This window comes from Akebia trifoliata, chromosome 10 (assembly GCF_017979445.1).
Source record: "Akebia trifoliata isolate Shusen 1 chromosome 10, ASM1797944v1, whole genome shotgun sequence".
In the NCBI taxonomy this organism is placed as follows: Eukaryota; Viridiplantae; Streptophyta; class Magnoliopsida; order Ranunculales; family Lardizabalaceae; genus Akebia; species Akebia trifoliata.
The window spans coordinates 14,120,426-14,141,419 of record NC_141384.1 but is presented as its reverse complement, the minus strand read 5'-3'; the positions used below and the strand labels follow the sequence as shown (position 1 = coordinate 14,141,419).

General features: G+C 36.3%; 1 protein-coding gene and 1 long non-coding RNA gene across 4 annotated transcripts in view; one reads left to right on the top strand and one right to left on the bottom strand.

The window, feature by feature from the left end:
- LOC147393162 (RNA methyltransferase family protein) overlaps positions 1 to 20,994 on the bottom strand; it is a 49,143-nt gene that overhangs the window by 16,022 nt on the left and 12,127 nt on the right. For all 3 annotated transcript variants that reach the window (XM_086455551.1, XM_086455550.1, XM_086455552.1), the window contains exons 2-8: positions 7,625 to 7,867; positions 7,308 to 7,475; positions 3,045 to 3,154; positions 2,661 to 2,769; positions 1,915 to 2,070; positions 1,423 to 1,538; positions 1,166 to 1,332 (exon numbers count right to left, since the gene is read on the bottom strand). In XM_086455551.1, the coding sequence (XP_086311677.1) occupies positions 1,166 to 1,332; positions 1,423 to 1,538; positions 1,915 to 2,070; positions 2,661 to 2,769; positions 3,045 to 3,154; positions 7,308 to 7,475; positions 7,625 to 7,867 (1,069 nt within the window). The remainder of the gene's footprint in view (positions 1 to 1,165; positions 1,333 to 1,422; positions 1,539 to 1,914; positions 2,071 to 2,660; positions 2,770 to 3,044; positions 3,155 to 7,307; positions 7,476 to 7,624; positions 7,868 to 20,994) is intronic.
- On the top strand, positions 19,057 to 20,363 carry LOC147393163 (uncharacterized). Its single transcript, XR_015182005.1, has 2 exons — positions 19,057 to 19,807; positions 20,123 to 20,363. It is a non-coding gene; the product is annotated as an uncharacterized LOC147393163 (long non-coding RNA).

Genomic DNA, 20,994 nt, shown 5'->3' with positions numbered 1-20,994 from the left:
TGTCATTAGGGCAGTCACAATGGTCATCATAGCACAAGTCCAATTCTTGCCAAAGCATCATCATCTCGTTATAATACGTTGTCACATCTTGATTTCCTTGCTTTGATTGGCACAACTTGGTCTTCAATTCAAAAATCTGAGACGAATTTTTCAAATCTGAATATGTTTCTCAGATCACATCCCAAACATGTTTGGCTGTTGGGAGGAACATAAATGGCTTTCCAAGGGCAGACTCCATAGAGTTGATTAACCACGCCATAATCATGGAGTTTTTGGACCTCCATGTCTTGAATTTGGGGTCTTGTTCTGTTGGTTTTGTCAATTCGCCAGTGAGATAGCCAAGTTTGCCTTTGCCATCAATCACTAGTTTCACCGATTGAACCCACTCTAAATAATTCTTGCCATTGAATCTATGAAGAGTTATCTTAAGGGAGCTTGAATTTTCAGAATTGTTGAATGAGACAGCAGGGCTAATTTGTGTTTCCTCCGTCGTTACTTTGGTGGAGTCACTGGATTTGGTGGCACCAATCATCGCCATTTTGGCCATCAAGAAATCCTAACTGAGAGCCGTAGCTCTGATACCATGAAGAATTTTAGGGGAAGAAAAATATTCTATTTATCTTCAACAAATAGCAGATTACAAAATAAATAGAGAACTCTGCCTAGAAAGTCTCAACAGCCTAACAAATTAGAGCGATAGAATCTGAACCAATGTAACAACTTATCCCTAAATATCTTATTACTAACTTAACTAATATAACAACCTATCCCTAAATATCTTATCACTAACTTCAGATTTTATTATCATAACAAACAAAACAAAAAGGCCTATTTTTCAACAGTTGGGTATTTCCAAACCGCATTTTTTTCTCTATTCCACATTTGGAGACAAAATGAGTTCTCGGGAAGGAAAAGGATTATTTGAGCACTTATCCTTTATGCCATTTGCTGAGGAACGTGGAAGGAGACGAATAGGAGAGTCTTCCAATGGGAGGAGAGTAATTTCCATGGTCTGATGTTGGAAATTCTAGAGTCGCTGTATTTTTTGTGTAAATTAGCTCCTAAGCTCAAAGGAGTATTCTTTGGTGATCTCAACTGCCTTTGGATCTATTAATATACAAAAAAATATACTTATTAAAAAAAATCACATCCGAGAAGAAGTCACCTGAAATGACAATGTCAGGCTTAGGAAACTCGTCACCAAAACTGTCACTAATTTTATTAAGATCTCCTTGGACAAATGTTGCATTATGGATGTCATTCTGCACTGCATTTCTACGAGCATCTAAGATGGCTTGAGGGACAACTTCATAGCCGTAAACATGGCTGACCCTGACAAGGAGAAACCAACAAAGACTCAAATCACAAAGCTAAATAGGTATAACTATATAATTGCATTCTGAATCAAGAAAAGATATTTACTTTCTCGCAAGAGTCAGACCAATAGTTCCAGTTCCACAAAATAAGTCGAGAACAATTTCCGAGCCATCTCCTCTGAGAGTAGCACAGTCTTCAATAAGCTTGTACAGCACCTCCGCCTGAACAAGGACAAATTGCCTTTATGGTTTTTCTATCATTACATAACATTTTTTGAATTGAAAAGCTTTCTGGCTTGCTAGGAATAAAAATTATGGTGGCTTGTTTGCAACAGATTCACCCATTGATAAACTTGTCCGAGATAAAGTCTGCCATCTGTAGAATTTTATTCTAATAGACAGATTTTCTTTAGGCATTTCCCTCAAGAAATCAATAATAAAGATGAGAATTTAGCAGAATAAAAAATTACATACAGTTTTGAACCCATATGTTTATATCCAGCTGAGAAATTTGAGCACATATTGGAAAAATAAAAAAGCACATTTTTGTTATTTCTGACAATTAAAACCGTAAGATTACATCATTCATACCGCTTACCTGGTGTGTATTTGTCTGGAAGAAAGAATTGGCTGAAATTTGAAAATTAACTCCCCTTAAAGTCTCTGTGATGGAAGATTTTCCATATAAAGTATATTCCTCCTCTCCAACAGATGTGTTACCGACTGAAGTATTAACATTGTTTATGATGCTTACCTGTGCTGGTCATCAACAAACATAAGTAAAAAACACATGTTCTGATTATTTGGATACATTAATAAATTATTATCTAGAGATTGGGATCAGTAAACTCCTGAAAATGGAACTCATGAACAAACATGCAATCCCAACCATTAAAATATGAAATCTAACAATCCTGATAAAAAAATGTATCTTTGAGAATATTTCATGTATCCTAAGATAAAATCTCAACAGTTGGATTTTGCATTCTAACAGTACAGATTGTGTGTTTATGAGTTTCTTTCACGTGTCTATGGATCCCAACCTTTTATTTATACATGCTTAAAACTTAAAAAATAAATAAATAAATAAAAATACAATAATGTGTGAATATGGCACTAAATAGTTAGGTGTTTTACATATTAAGACACGTACGCAACTAACATGATCTGGTCGTTAGGCTCTCATATATGTCTGCCAACATGTAGCAGAAATCTAATGATCTTCATTTTCACACTTCTTATGGTTGTTTTATTTATTATAGTTCAACGATTTGTGAGGGTGTTTTCATGACTATTTTACCATTTGTGAGACTTTCAACGAAAACATAGGACTAAAATACAAACCACTTCAGGAATAGCTGAAATCTTCTCAACAATAGTCTCTAGAAGCTTTGGCTTGTAAGATGACGTCACAAAATTAATCATAAGCTCAGCTAGGCCAGTCTTGACATCTCTGAAACAGAAATCAAATTTGTAATAGAAGCTAAAATAGTGTGAATTTCAACATGCCTGTCATCTGCATATCAGAAATTCAAAATAAAATATAATATTTTTGTCATAATATATATTTTCTACTCATAATAATTTCATGGATGCTTATATATATTTTGATATAGAATCCCAAAAACTAATGAATATTCATATTAATCCCCAAGAATGATAATTAGCTTAACATGCTTGAAGTTAAAGCCAATTGCAATCACTAGAGATACATAACAATATGTATACCTGCCAGTTCTTAGCATCAGATGCTTAAGAAATCCATCATGAGTGTGAACATCATACGGTGTAAGGCCAAATTTTGGATCTCTCCAAAGATCTTGAATAATCGCAAGAACCTATAAATTAGAAATGTAATTCAAATGACACGAAGGAACAAACAACACTAATACAAATTGAAATATTAAAAGGAGAAAAGATAAAAACAAAAAATGGAGAGGAAAGAAAATGTTTTTACCAATCAAATAAATAATGAAAGTATAAATATCAGTCATAACCAAGTAGCCACACACGAAAATCACTAACATGTAGAGGAAGTAGATCTCAACCATATAAGGAATTAAAGTGAAAAAAAGCTTCCAATTTCCTGTCGAATAATGATCCATGACGTTGTTGGGACCACTATTAATCTTGTTCATAGCAACTTATTCATGGATCTAATCCTCCTAATGCACAAACCAACCTTCAACTTAGAGCTAGATGTACAATTTTTATCCCGTCTCTTAACGTGATATCTGAAGAAGCCCTCTTCATCATTCCATGAGAATTTCCATAGTATCCTTTCAACACTACTAGCACAGAGGAGAAGATGAAACACACCGAGATACTTGCCAAACCATTTTCATAAAGGTCATCCTTCTTCCTTTGGAGATGTAATTACCTTCCATAAGGACAACATTTTGAGCATCCTTTTGACAATGGGATCGCATATGGCCTTAGATTTATAGCTAACTCCCAATAAAAAAAAAGATTTGACTTAATTAAAAAGGCAGAGAACCCACATGTATCTAGAGGTATGGAGAGAATTGAAATGACGATTTGACAAACCAAAGTACTAGAAAATTCTAGAAAAACAAATAAATTTACAAGAGCCCAAACTGAAATTTAGCCACATAAGAACACTCGACTCAATGGTAATTTGAATCACTTACACATAAGAATTCCTAACGAAACCTTGATCAAAAGACTTCAAATAATTCCAATTCTAGTCTACCTTGAATGTCACTAGCATAGTGCTTATATAGGCACTCCAAACTTAATAATGAAACATTGATCCCCCTCCCCATATTAACTCCCCTTACTAATTTTAAAACCAATTTTGGTTTTCCCACAATATAATGACATAAATGCCCTCATCTTCAACCTTTATCTAAAAACACTAAATATTTCTCCCAAAAATCAATCATCTTTAAGCTCTTCATCTTCTATGATAAATTATTTTTAACCTATCCAACATCGTCATAACCTCTTTTAAAAACCTTAGATTTTTCTAATTAAAACTCCCTTGTCTTTTTACTTCCACGAAAATCCTAACTTGTTCTCAAGGTTTGAAGGTTGAAAGAGTGAGTATCTTAAGGTTGAAGACGATAGTAACAAATTTTATCGAAGAGGTGAAGGTGACTGGTTTTGGGAAGAAAAAAACAAGGATTTTTGCCTAGAGGTTGATGACTAGGGTATTTAGGTCATTTTTCCTTACTCTATCAAAGGAGACCGAGGTCAAGGGGGCATGTCACCAACTTGAAAACACCAAATATTTACGAAACATGGAGGATTATGCCCCAATCACCACCTTTTTTTACTATGCTAGGTCAGAAAAACCCATTCTCGCTTTGAGCTCGAGAAAGGGAGTAAAACCTTCAAGTCAGTCCACCTCTATGCCTCTGCAAATAGGTTTTTTGCTTTCCTTCTTGGTTGCTGTATGTCTCAGCTCATTTTTTTGACCAAATTACAAAATTGATCTTGTTGGCTAAGGCTTCTTTCCTGTTAGAGTACCTCCATTTCTAGTTTGGCTGAGGTTAACATCCATCTCTGATCTTGTTGGAACTATAGGGGGAATGGTGGGTTTCCTCAGTCTCAAACAAAGAACATTACCGAATTGAAAAGAGGCAAACTGTTACTAGTTAGCCAAGTCTGTTACAAAATAGAAATAGACCCAAAATAAACTATAAAAAACAAACTATATCAGCCAAACTTGTTAAACCCAAAATAAAACAGAGAAGTTCATATCCTTATACCAAAAAAGCACCATCAAAAACAAAGAAATATGACTGACTTTGAGAGACTTCAAAACAGCTAGAAGTCATGTTTGAGAAGTAAGAAGTAAGGAATGGGTTTTGATCCATGTTTGCGTTAAGATTTTACATTATGATACTTAATTTGCAGTTAAAATTTAATGTGAAATTTGGATTTGAATTACATATTACATCAGAATAGACTTGCATCATTGTCAAACAAATAACATGCAAACTAAACCTATATCAAGATCAATGGCAAACAAACAGCATGGAAGCTAAACTGCCCCAGCGTTTACCACGATAGGGTCAAGGAAAATCCAGTTTTGGATATTTAAAGTGTTTTTTGTTGCAGTCAAACAGGTCCTTTCTTTCTTGAAGTAGCTGAGAATGTATCCACATCTCATTGGTCCAAGAAAAATGTCAACCAATTTAGCTATAACCATAAGCCCAACACCATAATATGTATCCAAGCAAAATAATAATAACAGGTCCTGTTAACCTTTTCGTAAAAGTAAAAGTCAAATAACTTTACAAAAAGTTAGTTTGAATGAAATTTCTTTTTTTTGGTACTTGGAAGTTTTGATCCCAAGACCTCCTTTTACTGTGTCCCCTTTATTGCAAGTTGCTCTTTGCTTTATCTCTTTTGGTGTAGTTGGTTCTTTAAAACCACTCTTCTTTTAGTCCCACATCAGGAAATAACAAGAGTGAGTATCTCCTCATAAGTATTGTTGAGTAATACTCTTGTTAAAAGCATTCAAAAGTCTCTCCAAAATGCCACACGCGCGCACATGCATGCCACGCCGAGCCGAGTCGGGTCGGCCGTGAGCCCAAGGCTGTGGGTTGTAGGCATATCCTGTATCTTTTTGCTAAAACTTTCTTTTAAATATTTTATCTAACTCCTTTTCTCTTTTCTTTGACTTATTTAACAGATCAAAAACGTGTCATTGTTTTGCTACTCGTTGAGGTAGTCCTTCGGAGTTAGTGGGTAAGGGGTTTAGAGAGAATAGATCTCTTTTATTTTCTAATCTCTATTTAACCAAGGTTTGTATAGGGTTTTAAAACGTAACAAAATCTCTACTTCTTCGTTCTATTATTTAGTCTGTCACTAGAGTACATCTGAGAGTTCTGGCATCTTCATTATTGTGCTGATAATCGAAGATCTAACCGTTGAATCCTAGGAGGAAAGTCAAACAACCCTGAAGCACTCAAGTGGGGTGATTATTTCCTTTAGGCCAACATACATAGCACGTGCCTCAGGATATTATTACATCCCTATTTATGTTCTAGACATTCTCTACAATGAAGATCAACATACTTGTAGCGTGTTATTGTTCTATTGGATATATATTTCTGGAGACTCTTCAAATTCGAGTCAATTTATTATTTTCCTAGTTTGGTTAATCAATTAGATTGTCTCTGATTAATTCAAATTAATTGTTTCCTTATCCAATTTCTAATAGGTCCCACTATTTATAGTTAATATGCACAAATTGTCATGATCTTTCATGGATCCTCCAAAATGAATAAGACCAACATCCAACTTTTTTTATTGGTAAACCTGTTGTTAATGAGATCAAGTTAACTTAGTGATGTCGGGAATTGAAACAAAGTATATAGTATCATATCCATAAAGTTTACCAACTAAGATAACTGACACCTTCATCAGAGGAAAGAAAATTTAAAAAGTTAAAACATCTATCACAAGAGATGTCGGATTCGATCCTTTTTCTTTTCCTTGGTTGGACCCTTAACTTTTTCTCTAAAAAAAGATACATGCTATACTTCCCTTTGCAGTGTGTTGGGGGATTTGGAAAGAGAGAAATCGAAGGGTGTTCCAAAGGGAAGAAAAAAATACTCATGCTTGTATTGGACATCATGGGCTCACTATTCTTCTGGTGCAAGTTAAGCAAAGTGTTCAAGGGGGTGTTTTTCAAAGACTTTGTCTTCAAGTCGGATCTTCTTTGTAGTTTGTAGTATGTTGGTTGTTTTTTGGGCTCCTTTGAGCCTTGCGCTTTTCTTTTCTTTTTTGGATTTTTTGTTGTTTTTGCTTTGCTTGTTTAGGGCCTCGTCCCCTTTTCCCATTTTTTTATCAGTAAAGCTTTACACTTGTCAAAAAAAAAACTATCATAAATGAAAGAAAATAAAAGGTTAAATCATGAAAAAAAAAAATCTGATTTTACTGCTAATTCACCAGAGAAAAACAGTTTTGCAGAAGCTATTACATATTTCCAATAATTGAAATAATGAAACACCATACCCTATTAGCAGCCTCACTTTGTAACAAGCACCTCTCAACATTGAGGATCTTATCGAAAAATCCGGGAGCATGCAATCCGAGTGCATAACCATTCACACTATCTTGTTCCCCATGCACTTCATCTTCATCTCGAGGTAGCCACTTTTTAGTACTAAAGGAAAACTCCATCTGCAGAACTAGGAAAAATAGAAAGTTAGAATAAAAATAATTGTCATGATAACACAGAAATGTGCTTAGAGCATAACATATAAGATAGAAGGATAACAAGACTGGGGACGCATTAACAGCATGATGCCCTAATAAAGTGCTAGACCAACCTTATTCCGATAATGAAATTGAATATCACATGGAACAATGGGCTTTATCACGGTAGAGAACTGTGGGTTATTATTAGAAAACTTCCCGACATGAATTATCAACTCATGGGCTTGTTCTTCTTTGGCTCTAACCTGAGCCTTGTACAATAAGTTTTGCGTTTTACACCCTCCACAATCTGAAGCATACTCACATGGGGCACTCACAAAGTCCCAATGTGGAGAAATTGTCTTTATCTTTTTTACCTGCATAAGTTTATATACAAATCAAAATAAAAAGAGGAAAAAAAATGCAGTAAACAGATTAGTCATCTAAATATGCATTCAAATTGCAAATTGTGAAGAATACAGGTTGACAAAATTAATGAAGGCCGTAAATAGGATCATAATTCTACATTAAGGTTTTGTATGATTGCATGGAATTTGTTTTCAATGGAATATGAATTCCTTAGGAAAATGGACATGGAAATTTGAGTTCCTAGGGAAAATGAATAGCATAGTTTGATTGTACATAGTATAATATCAAAAATGTAAGCATTATTTCAATTATCCATTCATAAACTTGCATGACCATACAACAATTATCAGACTTTAATGCAGAATAAATCGTTAATATGTGCATGAATGAATCCAAGATCTATTAGGATTGATTACCATTAACAAAAATATAAACCATACGCCATTATGGGTAAATTGTTACATATCTGGAATGGCTGCCATAGCCATTAATCCAAATTAAAATAAATAGAATGATCCCCTTCGTGAATAATCCTTAAATTTTGACTCACCTTCTCCTCCTTGATCTACCATTTATGGATCCATATAACCTTCAATGATGCAATTTGGATTCTCAATAACCTATGTTCTCTATCCCGATTTCTAGATAAAAATCATTTAGGCTTTTTATGTGAGAATACCTTGATTTTCCTCTAGAAAATCAATCATAACCATACCAATAAGGGAGGCCGATCCATTCATTTATTAGATAGGAGTAAAGGGCCTAGATTGTTTAAGATAAATATCAAACTCATCAAAGGATCCTTGTCCTTTCTAAATAGAGGTTTCCCAAATAAGATATAACTCTTAATTAGAAACTTGTGTGATTGACATAACTTCTCTTACAAGAAAACCCAAAGAAAAAAAAATACTAAAAAGTTGGGACAGCTTCACAGGCTTAATGGGCCACCTAAATGGACGATAAGTCCAACAATCTCCCACTTGGCCTATTATTAAGTCAATCAAGTTAAGTTAATTTTGGATTAAAAAAAAAACTTTTATCAAAATTGCAATTGGGTTTTCTCCTTTCAAAAACTGACATGCGTACACAATTTTCAAACTTGTCAGTAACACTAATTGAGTTAGAAACACAATAACATAGTCCTTCGGCTAATGTAACAAAGTAAGTCATGTCATCGATGGCATGCTCCCTTCCATGTACTACACCATTGGTAACTCTCCCTAATGCAATCCTTAATTTGGAAATATAATTAAGTTGTCGCCTAGCCAAAACATAATGATCCTTATAATTTGTCTTGTCAAGATTTTCTTGTAATCACATACCCATTCATCCATATTAAACATAATTTTTAATTAAAACAGGAAAAGCAAAAACAATATTTATTTCACGAATGGTTAACGTCTATTACAATAAATACCAAACAATGAAAAATGTGCACCCATTACAATCATTGGTTATTAAAAAGACTCATCCTAATAACATGTTCCTTAAACCTTTGGATAACACTTTTGTCAATGGATTTACAATCATTGATGCAGTATCAATATTTTCAATCGACACCAGCAGTTTCTAGACTCTTTCTCTAACCACCAAGTATTTCACCTCCATGTGTTTCTCACCATTCGAACACTTGTCATTCTTAAAAAAGAAATGTGTTATGGCATTATCCCAATATAGCTTCAGCAGCCTAGCGATAGACTCAACAACACCAAGTCCTAAGATAAAATTTTGCAAGTATAGAGCATGCCTCATGGTTTCAAAGCATGTCACGAACTCGACTTCTAATTTAGATGAAGCAGTTATTGATGGTCTTATGTTCTTCCACGAATTTGCCCCACCAGCCCACAAAAAAACAAATCTTAAAGTAGACTTCATGCTACATGGGCATCCAATGAAGTCCAAGACTGAGTTTCCAATCACCTCCAAATAATCTGATCTCCTGTACATGAGCATATGATTCTTTGATCAATGAAGTTACCTTGTGACCTTTGCAGCCTACTAATGACCCATGCCTAGGTAACTTTGATATCTACCCAACACTCCAATTGTAAAATCGATATCTAGTCTGGTACATATTTAAGATATCTTAAACTATCTATGACTGACACATGGAATATCACTGACTGAGCAGCTAGACATACTATATATCTCCAATATTCGATTAATATATCCTTTCTGAGACAATCATAACAATCCTCGAGATCTATCTCTGATGATTTTTATATCAATAACATAGTTTGTCTTACCTATATCAACCATCTTAAAGTTCTTGAAGAGATATTCCTTGGTTTCGTATAACAAACCAAAATCACTACTAGCCAATAAAAAGCCATTTACGTAAAAGAATAACATGATAAACGTGCTCCCACTGACCTTCAAATAGATACAATGATCAATGGTGTTTTCCTTAAATCCAAAGAATGTGATGTTATCATTAAACTTCATGTATCATTGCCTGGAAGCTTGTTTAAATTCGTAGATAAACTTCTTTAACTTGCAAGTTAGATGTTTTATTTCTTTTTCTAAGAACCCTTCACCTTGTTCCATATACATCTCTTCATTTAAATCTCCATTTAGAAAGCGGTTCGGTTTGGACATCCATTTCATGGAGTTCTTAATTAAAATAAGCTACCAAGGCCATGATGATTCTAAGAGAATCTTTCTTGGATATTGAAAGTCTCTTTGTACTCAATGCCTTCCTTTTGAGTAAAACATTTGGCACTAGTCTGACTTCGAATAGTTCAACATTACCCCTTGTGCCGTGTTTGGTCTTAAAGACCAATTTACACTCAACTTTCTTACATTTCCTGGGTAATTCAATGAGATCCCAAGCTTCGTTGTGATCCATTGATTTTTTTTATAAGTAAAATTGTATTGATGAAAGATAGAATGTAAATGGGCAGTCAAGATGACCACCCAAATAACTACATACTAAGAACTACAAATTGCTCTCCACTTAAACACAAATTCATCCAAAAAAACCACCTTTAAAAGCCGAGTAAAGTTTGCACCAAAGAAATAACAAATCTCTTGAAAAGACGATTTGGTCCTTTGAAAACTCCTTTGTTAATCTCCAACCAGTCCCCTAGCACATAGCAAAGGGGAGAAGCCTCAAAGGATTTCTTTCTTACCTGAGAACAACGATCGATCCCAACCTTGGAAAAGGCACAAGACTGAAAAAAGAACTGCCCAACAAGAATCGAACAAAACTAATAAATGAGACCAAAGAAGCCAAGTGAAAGGACCATGCAGTATAAGGTGGTCTACTGATTCACCATTGGCTTTCAGAGGAAGCAAAAAATTTGGCAAAACAAGACCTTGATTTATTAGATGATCAAACATGAGAATTATGTCAAGAGAAACTAACTAAATGAAAAAGGAAACTTTGGAGGGGCACCTTAGAACCCCAAACAAAGGAGTCCTAGAAGTGAGCAACTTGGGGAGAGAGATGCAAAGTTGAAGAGAATGATTTAACCAAAAAAAAACGATTACCTCTGGTACAAATCCATTCCCACTTGTTGATCCTAGATGGATCCCATGAAGTTTGATCAAGCCGGTTAGTTAGATTTGCCAACTCTTGAAGCTCTCAACCGTTGAAATTCTACCTAAAGTTTTAAACCCCATGAGTTCCATTGTGGATCAAAAAGGCTTTCACTAGCATAAACTTTTTGAGGATAAACTATAAAGGCAAGGGAATCACCGGCACAAAGGGAATGCATCACACCGGCAATCCTCTCGAACCTAATCATCTCATTCCTCCCCACTCTAAACCTAATTCCCGATAAATGCTTCATTGATTTTAAGTCTTATTTTATGGCATCTAACCATTTACCAAATCACTATTTACCATAGCTTGTGAAAACGAGATCGGATCTTTATGAATCCCAATATCAAATTCAGATTCATGTACATTCACCACATAATCATCCAAAATGGCAAGTCTCTTTGGCCTCTGAGATCTCCTCAAATCTATTAGTTGTGGTGATGGTGATGGTGATGTTACAACTTTGAATGTCATTGTTATTTAGGTGTTATATGATATTGTTCTCGGAAAGCGCTTTTTGCGCTTTTGCAGTTAAAAAAATCACTTTTGGCGCTCGTTCAGCTGCTTGTTTTCAAATTTTCATTTGATTTTTTCATTACAAAATTGCACATTTGACAAGCGATTGTGTATTTTACTAATTGCGTTTGCGGAGCTTTTTTTTTACAATGTAAAGTTCTAATATTTTTACTATTATACCCCTCATCTTAATGAGAAATTATACACACTTTGTTCCTTCACAATCAAAACAGAAAACCCTATACACCCATTCTTCTCCACCATTCTAAGGAGTAAGGACCGAAAGTAAGCTTCACCATTACAATGACTGCAACTACAACCTCGAGGTAAGTCTAATCTCACCATTCTCATCTCTATTTTGTGTGTAACCTCGTGAAACCTGCAATATTTCAGATTTTTGAACTCCCCTTACAACCCATTCATGTTTTTGAAACCCCCATGATCTATTCTTTTTTTATTTTCAAACTCATACCCATTTCAGATTTTCAAAACCCCTTGAGATCCATTTCAGATTTTCGAAACCCCCATGAAATACATTGTTTTATGGCAGTAACCCATTTCAGGTTTTCGAAACCCTCATGAAACATGTGGTTTGATGGCATTGAAACCCATACCCATTTTCAAAGCTCCAGTGAGGCCTTGAATTGCATTGATTTTCAAAACCCCTCTAAACCCCACTTCAGATTTTCGTATGAGTGTGTATAAACCCATAGATTTTCGAAACCCCTATGAAATCCATGTCAGGTTTTAGAAAATCCCACGATTAATTTAACTCCATTTCAAATGTGTGGTTTAAAAACATTTCTTGAAAAAAATCCAATAGATTCTAACAATAAACATATTTCTTCTCCATTGTCAATAAATTTGATATTTGTTCTTAAATTATTGTTGATATTGATGGATTGTTTGATTAATTATTGACAATATATTGATAAATATATTTATTTCTTAATTATTGTCAAATATAGTTCTTAATTATAATCAATATATTAATGGATATATTGTTGATATATTTAGTTCTTAATTATTGTCAATATTGAACTATGATTGTTTATATTATCGATATATTTAGTTCTTAATTATTTGGAATCTATATTGAATTACAATTGTCAAAAAGAAGATGCTATTGAAAAGGAAACGAATGATAAAGAGCCAAAGCCCCTTAGACACCTAACCAACAAAATTAAAACAGAGATAGAAAGATAGAATCTTGGAATCACACCAAGAATGGTAGAGAACTCACTTCACTCCATGAAAGAAACTTATTCTTTATTCATCAAAATCTTCATTGTTTATTAAGAAAAAAAACTTTAATACAATCTATACAAAGAAAATAAATCAAGAATCCTAGTCAAACTAAAATACCAAATAAATAAACCTAATTTTCGTAACTTTCTCTCTCCTAATTTTCAAACCCTAATAAACTTAAATATAAGATAAATTAAAGTTATTAAATTACCACTAAATATTATACTAAGACCATGGGCTAATAATACATCAAAATAAACCCAAAAAACATAAAATTAAAGTCTTAAAACATAAATCTAAATAAAAACTAAAATCTACTCTTCAAGATTTGATGTCCCCATCATCATAAGTGGAACACTGAAACTCATTCCAAAGCAACATAGGCTAAGTTTGTCAAACCACGCACGTGGAGACTGTTTTAGTCCATAGTCTACACACAAGATGTTCTTCCCCTTCAACTACATAACCTGGGGGCTAATCCATATAAACTTCCTCCTGTAAATCTCCATGAAGAAAAATATTTTTAATGTCTTATTGGTAAAGTGGCCAATTAGAACTTACTACGACAAATAGAAGAATTATAACAGAGTTGAGACGAGCAACAAGTGAAAAGGTTTCACAATAATCCACACCATAAGTTTGAGTATACCCTTTATCCACCAAACGAGCCTTAAGATGATCAACCGAGCCATCAAGTTGATACTGCACTGTGTACACCCAACAACAACCAACAATGATCTTCCCAGAAGGAAGAGTGGTGAGATGCCATGTATGATTCTCATAAAGGGCATACATCTCGACATCCATAACAAGTTTCCATCCAGAGGAAGTCAGAGCCTGGCAATAAGTACTAAGAACAAAAATAGTGGGCAACAAAAATGTAAAGGAGTGAAAAATAGATGAAAGGTTATGAAAAGATACAAAATTAGAAATAAGATTGTTAGTGCAGGAGCGAATACCTTTTCCGTAATGCAATAGGTAGAGTGGAGGATAAGAGTGTTGTGAGAGGCGGTGGAAAGTCCTCAAGAGAAGCAGGAGATGGTTCGACTGCAACTGGACCATAAGATACAATTGTGCGATGTTGAAAGTGCTGATAAACCTACAAACAAGGAGAAGACACTCAAAGAGGAATACAAGGCAAAACTAACTTCCCCTGATGAGAATGAACCAAATCAAAATCGAACTAACGCCCAAAGTGGAGAAAAAAAATGTCAAATCAAAAAATGTAACATCAGCACTAATATAATACCGAAGCCCTAAAGGATTATAACAATGATAGCCCTTTTGAGTCCTAGAATAACACAAGTAGACATACTTAACAACACGAGGACACAACTTATTATGACTAGTCCCAAGAATGTGGAAGGACACATACCCAAAAACACATGAAACAAGAAAAAAGGATTTGGTCTTAGAATATAACAACGAGAAAGGTGTCCAGCTACCCCAAACAGGTGTAGGAACTCGGTTAATGAGGTAACAAGCAATAAGAATGTCAGCGGCCCAATAAAGTTTCGGAACTGAAATGTTAAACAATAAAATACAAGTCACATCCAAAAGATGACAAAATTTACGTTCACCGAAATCATTCTGTTGGAAAGTATGTGGACATGTAGTCTGATTGATAATACCATGATCTCTGCAGAAATCAGACATACAATTTTGGGTATAGTCGAGGGCATTGTTAAAACGAAAAATTTTAACACGATGTTCAAACTGAACAAATATCTCTTTATGAAAAGCTAAGAAAATTTTGGGTAGTTCAACATGGACTTTCATTAATAAATAAATAAATAAAGGCAAGTAAATCTAGAATAATCATCCCCAAAAATGACAAAATAAAAAAAATCAAAAGTATTTTTTATTCTTGCAAGACCCCAAATGTTCGAATGGAATATATCAAAAGGACTTAACTAACGACTCTTTAAACTAAGGAAAAATACTACGGTGATACTTGCCTGACTGACAAGCCACACATTCTAATATTGAAATAGGACTCAATGTGGGAACAACTTGATACAATTTTTGCAATGACAAGTGACCCAAGCAATAATGCCATTGTAGAGGAAAGATGGCAGCAAGTAAAAATTGACTTATCACAGTCCAGAAAATACAACACATTCCGTTCATGCCCTAAACCAATCACCTTATTCATCCTAAGGTCCTGAAAAACACAAGAAATACGAGAAAAGGTTCCAAAACAATTTAGTGAATTTGTTAGCTGACTTACATATAGAAGATTAAAAGGAAATTCAGGAACAAATAAGTCAAAAGTGAATGTCATGGAATTGGTAGGGTGAAGATCACCAGTGCCAAGGACAGGGTGAAGATCACCAATGAGAAGAACCATCAGCTAAAACAATATGAGATCTAGATGAGTGAAAATTAGAAAAAATGGGAGAAATATCAGACATGTGAGTACTAGCACCAGAGTCAATAACTTAGAAAAATGAAGGGGATAGAACAACTACACAAGCAGAATTATCTGTATGGATCATAGTTGATGTGGGAGCAAATGAAGGAGATGGTAGACTCAACAACTTTTGAAGGATCTGACTAAGTTGAGGAGTAAGATTGTCCTGAGACTCAGAATCAGCAATCGGGGGTCTGAAAGCAGATGGTTGAGTAATAGATGTGGAAGACGTATCAACATATGCATTGTGAGCATAGTTAGGACGTCCCCATTGTCTAAACAATAATCCTCGGTATGTCTTTTCTTACGACAATAATTACATTCCCAATTGGACCTATTAGTACCACGACCAAAAACATTACCACCACCACCCCCACATGTTCCATCACAATTACCACTACAACTACCATTGCGAGTACCAATGCATCTACTACAAGGAGCCTCACGAGTACCATCACTAGTCATTAAGGCAGATGACTTCTTAAGAGAAGAATGAGCTGAGTATGTAATAGAGACCCTCTGAAGGCAAGAATATGCATTCATTGCAGTAGGAAGCCGTTCAACATCCAAAGTCTGATCATTGAAGATATTATAATCTGAGCTAAGACTGGACAACAACAAAGCAACTTGGAATTCTTCTCGTTGGCATCACTGAACTTTTAAATCAATGTTAAGAAGTTGATAGAGCAGTAATTCTTCTCACATACCTTTTAGATTACTGTAATGTTCAAGTTCAAAATAGAGAGAGAAGATTAAGATTGATTAATCAGCCCTAATTAGGCTATATAAGAATTACATAAGATAACTAAAGAAGGGAAAAGACTAAAATAACCCTACATACTTATTTAACACTCCCCCTCAAGTTGGTGCGTAGATATCAACAATGCCCAACTTGGACAAGACATCTTCAAAGGAAGTTTTACTAACACATTTAGTAAGAACATTAACAAGTTGTTGAGAGGTAGGAACAAAGGGAGTACAAATCTGTCCAGAAACTATATTTTTTCTAATTAAATGACGATCAACTTCTATGTGCTTCGTTCTGTTATGCTAAACCAGATTTGCAGCTATATTAATAGCTGATTTATTATCGTAATATAATAAGAAGGGGACCGACACAGGAAGACATAAATCAGCTAGTAAGATTTTGAGCCACAACAACTCGCATACTCTAAGTGCCATAGCTCTGTATTCTGACTCAGCACTCGACCGAGAAACCACATCCTGCTTCTTACTACGCCAAGTTACCACCAACTTTAGTACAATACCCAGAAGTAGACCTTCTATCAGTCACTGAACTAGCATAATCTGCATCTATCCATGCCTCAATTGCGAAGATGACCATGATTATTGAATAAAATACCTCGACCAGGATATCCCTTAAGGTATCTAAGAATACGATAAACAGCAACAAGATGAGATGTTCGAGGCGAGTGCATAAACTGACTTACAACACTAACAGCATAGGCAATGTCAGGGCAAGTCATAGACAAGTAGATCAACTTTCCCACAAGACGCTGATATTGGCCAATATCTGACACACACTCCCCCTCAGAATCAGCCAACCTGTGATTCTACTCAATAGGAGTATCAGCTGGACGAGATCCAAGCTGACCAGAGGCATTGAGTATATCAAGAACATACTTACGCTGAGAAATAAATATACCAGACTGGGACCAAACAACCTCAATACCCAGAAAATAGCGAAGATGGCCAAGGTCCTTAATCTCAAATTGACGTCCTAAGTAAGTTTTGACCTTGGTAAAGCAATCGGCATCATCTCCAGTAAGAACAATATCATCCACATACACAATCAGAGCAACAGTTTTGCCTTGGGAGTGACGCAAGAACAAGGTGTGATCAGCAGAACTCTGATGGAAACCAAACTGATACATGGCCTTAGTGAAGCCTCAAACCAAGTACGAGGAGACTGCTTCAGACCATAAAGGGACCGGCGAAGACGACAAACATGTGCAGGAAAAGCAGAAGGAAGAAACCTAGGAGGTTGGACCATATAGACTTCTTCTTGAAGATCACCATTGAGAAAAGCATTATTGACATCTAACTGAAAGAGAAGCCATCTTCGGATAGCAGCAACAAAAAGGAGAACACAAATGGTGGTCATCTTGGCAATCGGAGCAAAAGTTTCCTGATAATCAGTCCCATAAGTCTGAGCATAACCTTTGGCCACCAGACGAGCCTTATAACGAGCAATGGAACTGTTAAATAAGTCTGTAAGGGTAGTTTAGTCTGTAAGGGTAGTTTAGACTTTTCACCTTCTTATTTATCTTATGTAATCTTATATAGCCTAATTAGGGCTAATTAATTAAAATCAATAATCTCTTAATTTTAACTTGGTATCAGAGCGAACTCTCGATCTCTACTCCTTCTGCGACAACTCCATTTACAAGTTTTTCATCAAAAACAGCAATCTATACTTCTCATCTTCGATTCAGATCACCCCTACGGGGGTTCTCCGTCGCAACATACCCTAATCGCATCATGCGATAGGGAGATAACAGTTAGTTAGAGCCTGCGATCAGGCTGTATTCACAGCAGTGATGCTGTTGAGGACTTACGACATCTCTAGTGGTCTTGTATAAGATTTTCGACACCCACAGTGGCTGTCTTTGAGACTTACGACTCCCTAATCAACTCGGTTCGACCTCTACGATCGCAACAGGCGATAGTTTCTGAGCAGACAACACCAGTAGAGGTTGCTCTGCCTCACACGACGCTGGTTGGTCTCCGCCAGAACCTTGCGATCACAGCAGGGGCCTGTACGACCCTTGTGGGTAGCCATCTAGGCTTTTTTGACCACAGCAGGCGATGCTCTGCCTTGTGCGACGCCAGTGGGTTGCTGTTTGGGCTCCTCCTTCTTGTTCGATCACAGTAGGAGTTAGTTTTTAGCAGGCGACACCATTAGGTGACTGCCCTGACCTGTGCGACACAGCAGTTTGCTGTTAGTAGTCTTGGGATCACAGCAAGTGATTGATTTTGTTCTTATTTTTGATTATCGAACGGGTTATACGAGGGTATAACAGTTGTTTTTTTTTTTTATACGTACGGAAGGCTGTGATTACAGCAAGGTGCTGTTTGGGATTTTTCTGATAGCGGGTGCTGCGGTCATTTGATCCTAGGAAGTTGAATTTTTTCCTTCTAATCAGAGCACTCGGATTCTTTGATGGCCTCTGAGACATCCTCCTCCTCGATCACTGGTAATAGTAATGGATCGAGTGGTTCTCTTTCTCACTCAACCGATTTTCCAGGTATTCAGATCACTACCGTAAAGTTAGATGGTCCTAATTATCTCCTTTGGGCACGATCAGTTGAAATGTTCATTGGTGGAAAAAGGAAAATCGGTTACCTCACTGGGACAGACAAACAACCTGCACAGACTGACAGTTCTTACTCCCATTGGTTTGCTAATGATTCTATGGTCCGTTCTTGGTTAGTTACTTCTATGCACCACACATTGCGGCTGGTTTTATGTTTTCCTCGACAGCAAAACAGATATGGGATTCCGCAAAGAGTATTTACTCACAACGTCAGAATAATGTCAGGATCTTTAATTTGGAGCGTGAGATTTCTCGTCTTTCCCAAGGAGACGCTTCCGTTACCACTTATATCTCACAGTTACGTGCTCGGTGGGAAGAGCTGACTTTCTATTCCTCATCCTATGCTTGGAAGGACCCTCTTGATGAGACATTATATTCGTCAATTCTGGATAAGAATCGGGTTTTTCAGTTTCTAGCGGGTCTCCGGGACGAATTTGAGTATGCGCGAGTTCATTTATTGGGTATGGATCCTTTTCCGTCGCTTCAGACTGCTTATTCATATGTCTTAGCGGATGAGAGTCGTCGTGCAGCTGTCCTACCTCATTCTTCAGGGGATCATTCGGCTATGCTTACTCGTCTATCTTCTCCGCAACCCCCCAGTGGTCTATTCCTACCCGTCAACGACATAAGTGTGATTATTGTGGAAAGTTAGGTCATGTGAAGGCTCGATGTTATGCGCTTCATGGTCATCCTAATCAGCAACGTAAACAGTCTCAACGATCTTCAGCTCATATAGTTTCTCAGTCGACTACTGATTCAGCACCTCTTTCAGTTAATACATCCTCATCAGACTCAGTATCTCTATCCCAAGTAGAGCTTGACAAGTTCAGAAAATTCTTCAATCAGATAGAGACTTCATCTCAGCCGGTTTCTACCTTCGCACACTCAGGTACCTTTGCATCTGCAAACAGTGTTTCCACCACTTCCTCACCTTGGATCATTGATTCTGGTGCCTCAGATAACATGACCGGTATGTCCTCCTTTTCAAACCTATAGTGTTTGCTCTGGTCATCGCAAGGTTCGCCTCGCTGATGGTTCTTTGTCTTCCATAGCTGGTCAAGGTCTTTTACCTGTTACATCCTCTTTATCCTTAACTAAAACACTACATGTTCCTCAACTTACTACTAACCTGGTATCCGTTAGTAGTCTTACTAAAAATTTGAACTGCAGTGTAACCTTTTATTCCTCTCATTGTGTCTTTCAGGATCTGGAGTCGAAGAGGACGATTGGCACTGGACGTGAAGTGAATGGCTTGTATCTCCTGGATGTTCCCGGTTCCCCTAGCACCCATTCTGCTCTTCAGCTTAGTAGTTTTAGTAGTCAATCTAATAAGGCTCTTGTAATGCGTTGGCATTTACGCTTAGGCCATATTTCTTTTGGATATTTGAAACACATGTTCCCTAATTTATTTAATAATAACAATGTGCTTGATTTTTCTTGTGAAACTTGTCAATTAGCTAAACATGTGCGTTCTTCTTATCCTATTAGTATGAATCCTACTACACCTGCTATGTTTGACTTAATTCATTCTGATGTGTGGGGTCCTTCCCCTGTCACATCTACTCTTGGTTTTCGTTATTTTGTTTTGTTATTGATGATTACAGTCGCACCACTTGGGTTTATCTTATGAAACACAAGAATGAGGTTTATGGGATCTTTAAGCAATTTCTTGCTATGGTTCAAACCCAATTTGGTCGTACCATCAGGACCTTCCGTTCTGATCATGGTACTGAATATACCTATAGTGAGGTCTTGAAACTTTGTTTAGAGTCTGGCATTGAGCATCAAATGTCCAATGTTAAGACCCCTCAGCAGAACGGCCGATCCGAAAGAAAAAATCGTCATATTCTAGAGTTAGCCCGTGCTATTTCGATTGGCATGAACGTGCCCCAATCCTATTGGGCTGATGCAGTTCTTACTGCTGTTTACCTTATTAATCGGACCCCCTCCAGTGTTCTTCAATTTTTCATACCTCTCTCTAAGCTCTCTCCAGATCGTCCCGTGTTTCCACTTCCCCCGCGTGTTTTTGGGTGTGTCTGTTTTGTTCAACTTCTTGACCAAAATCGTTCTAAACTT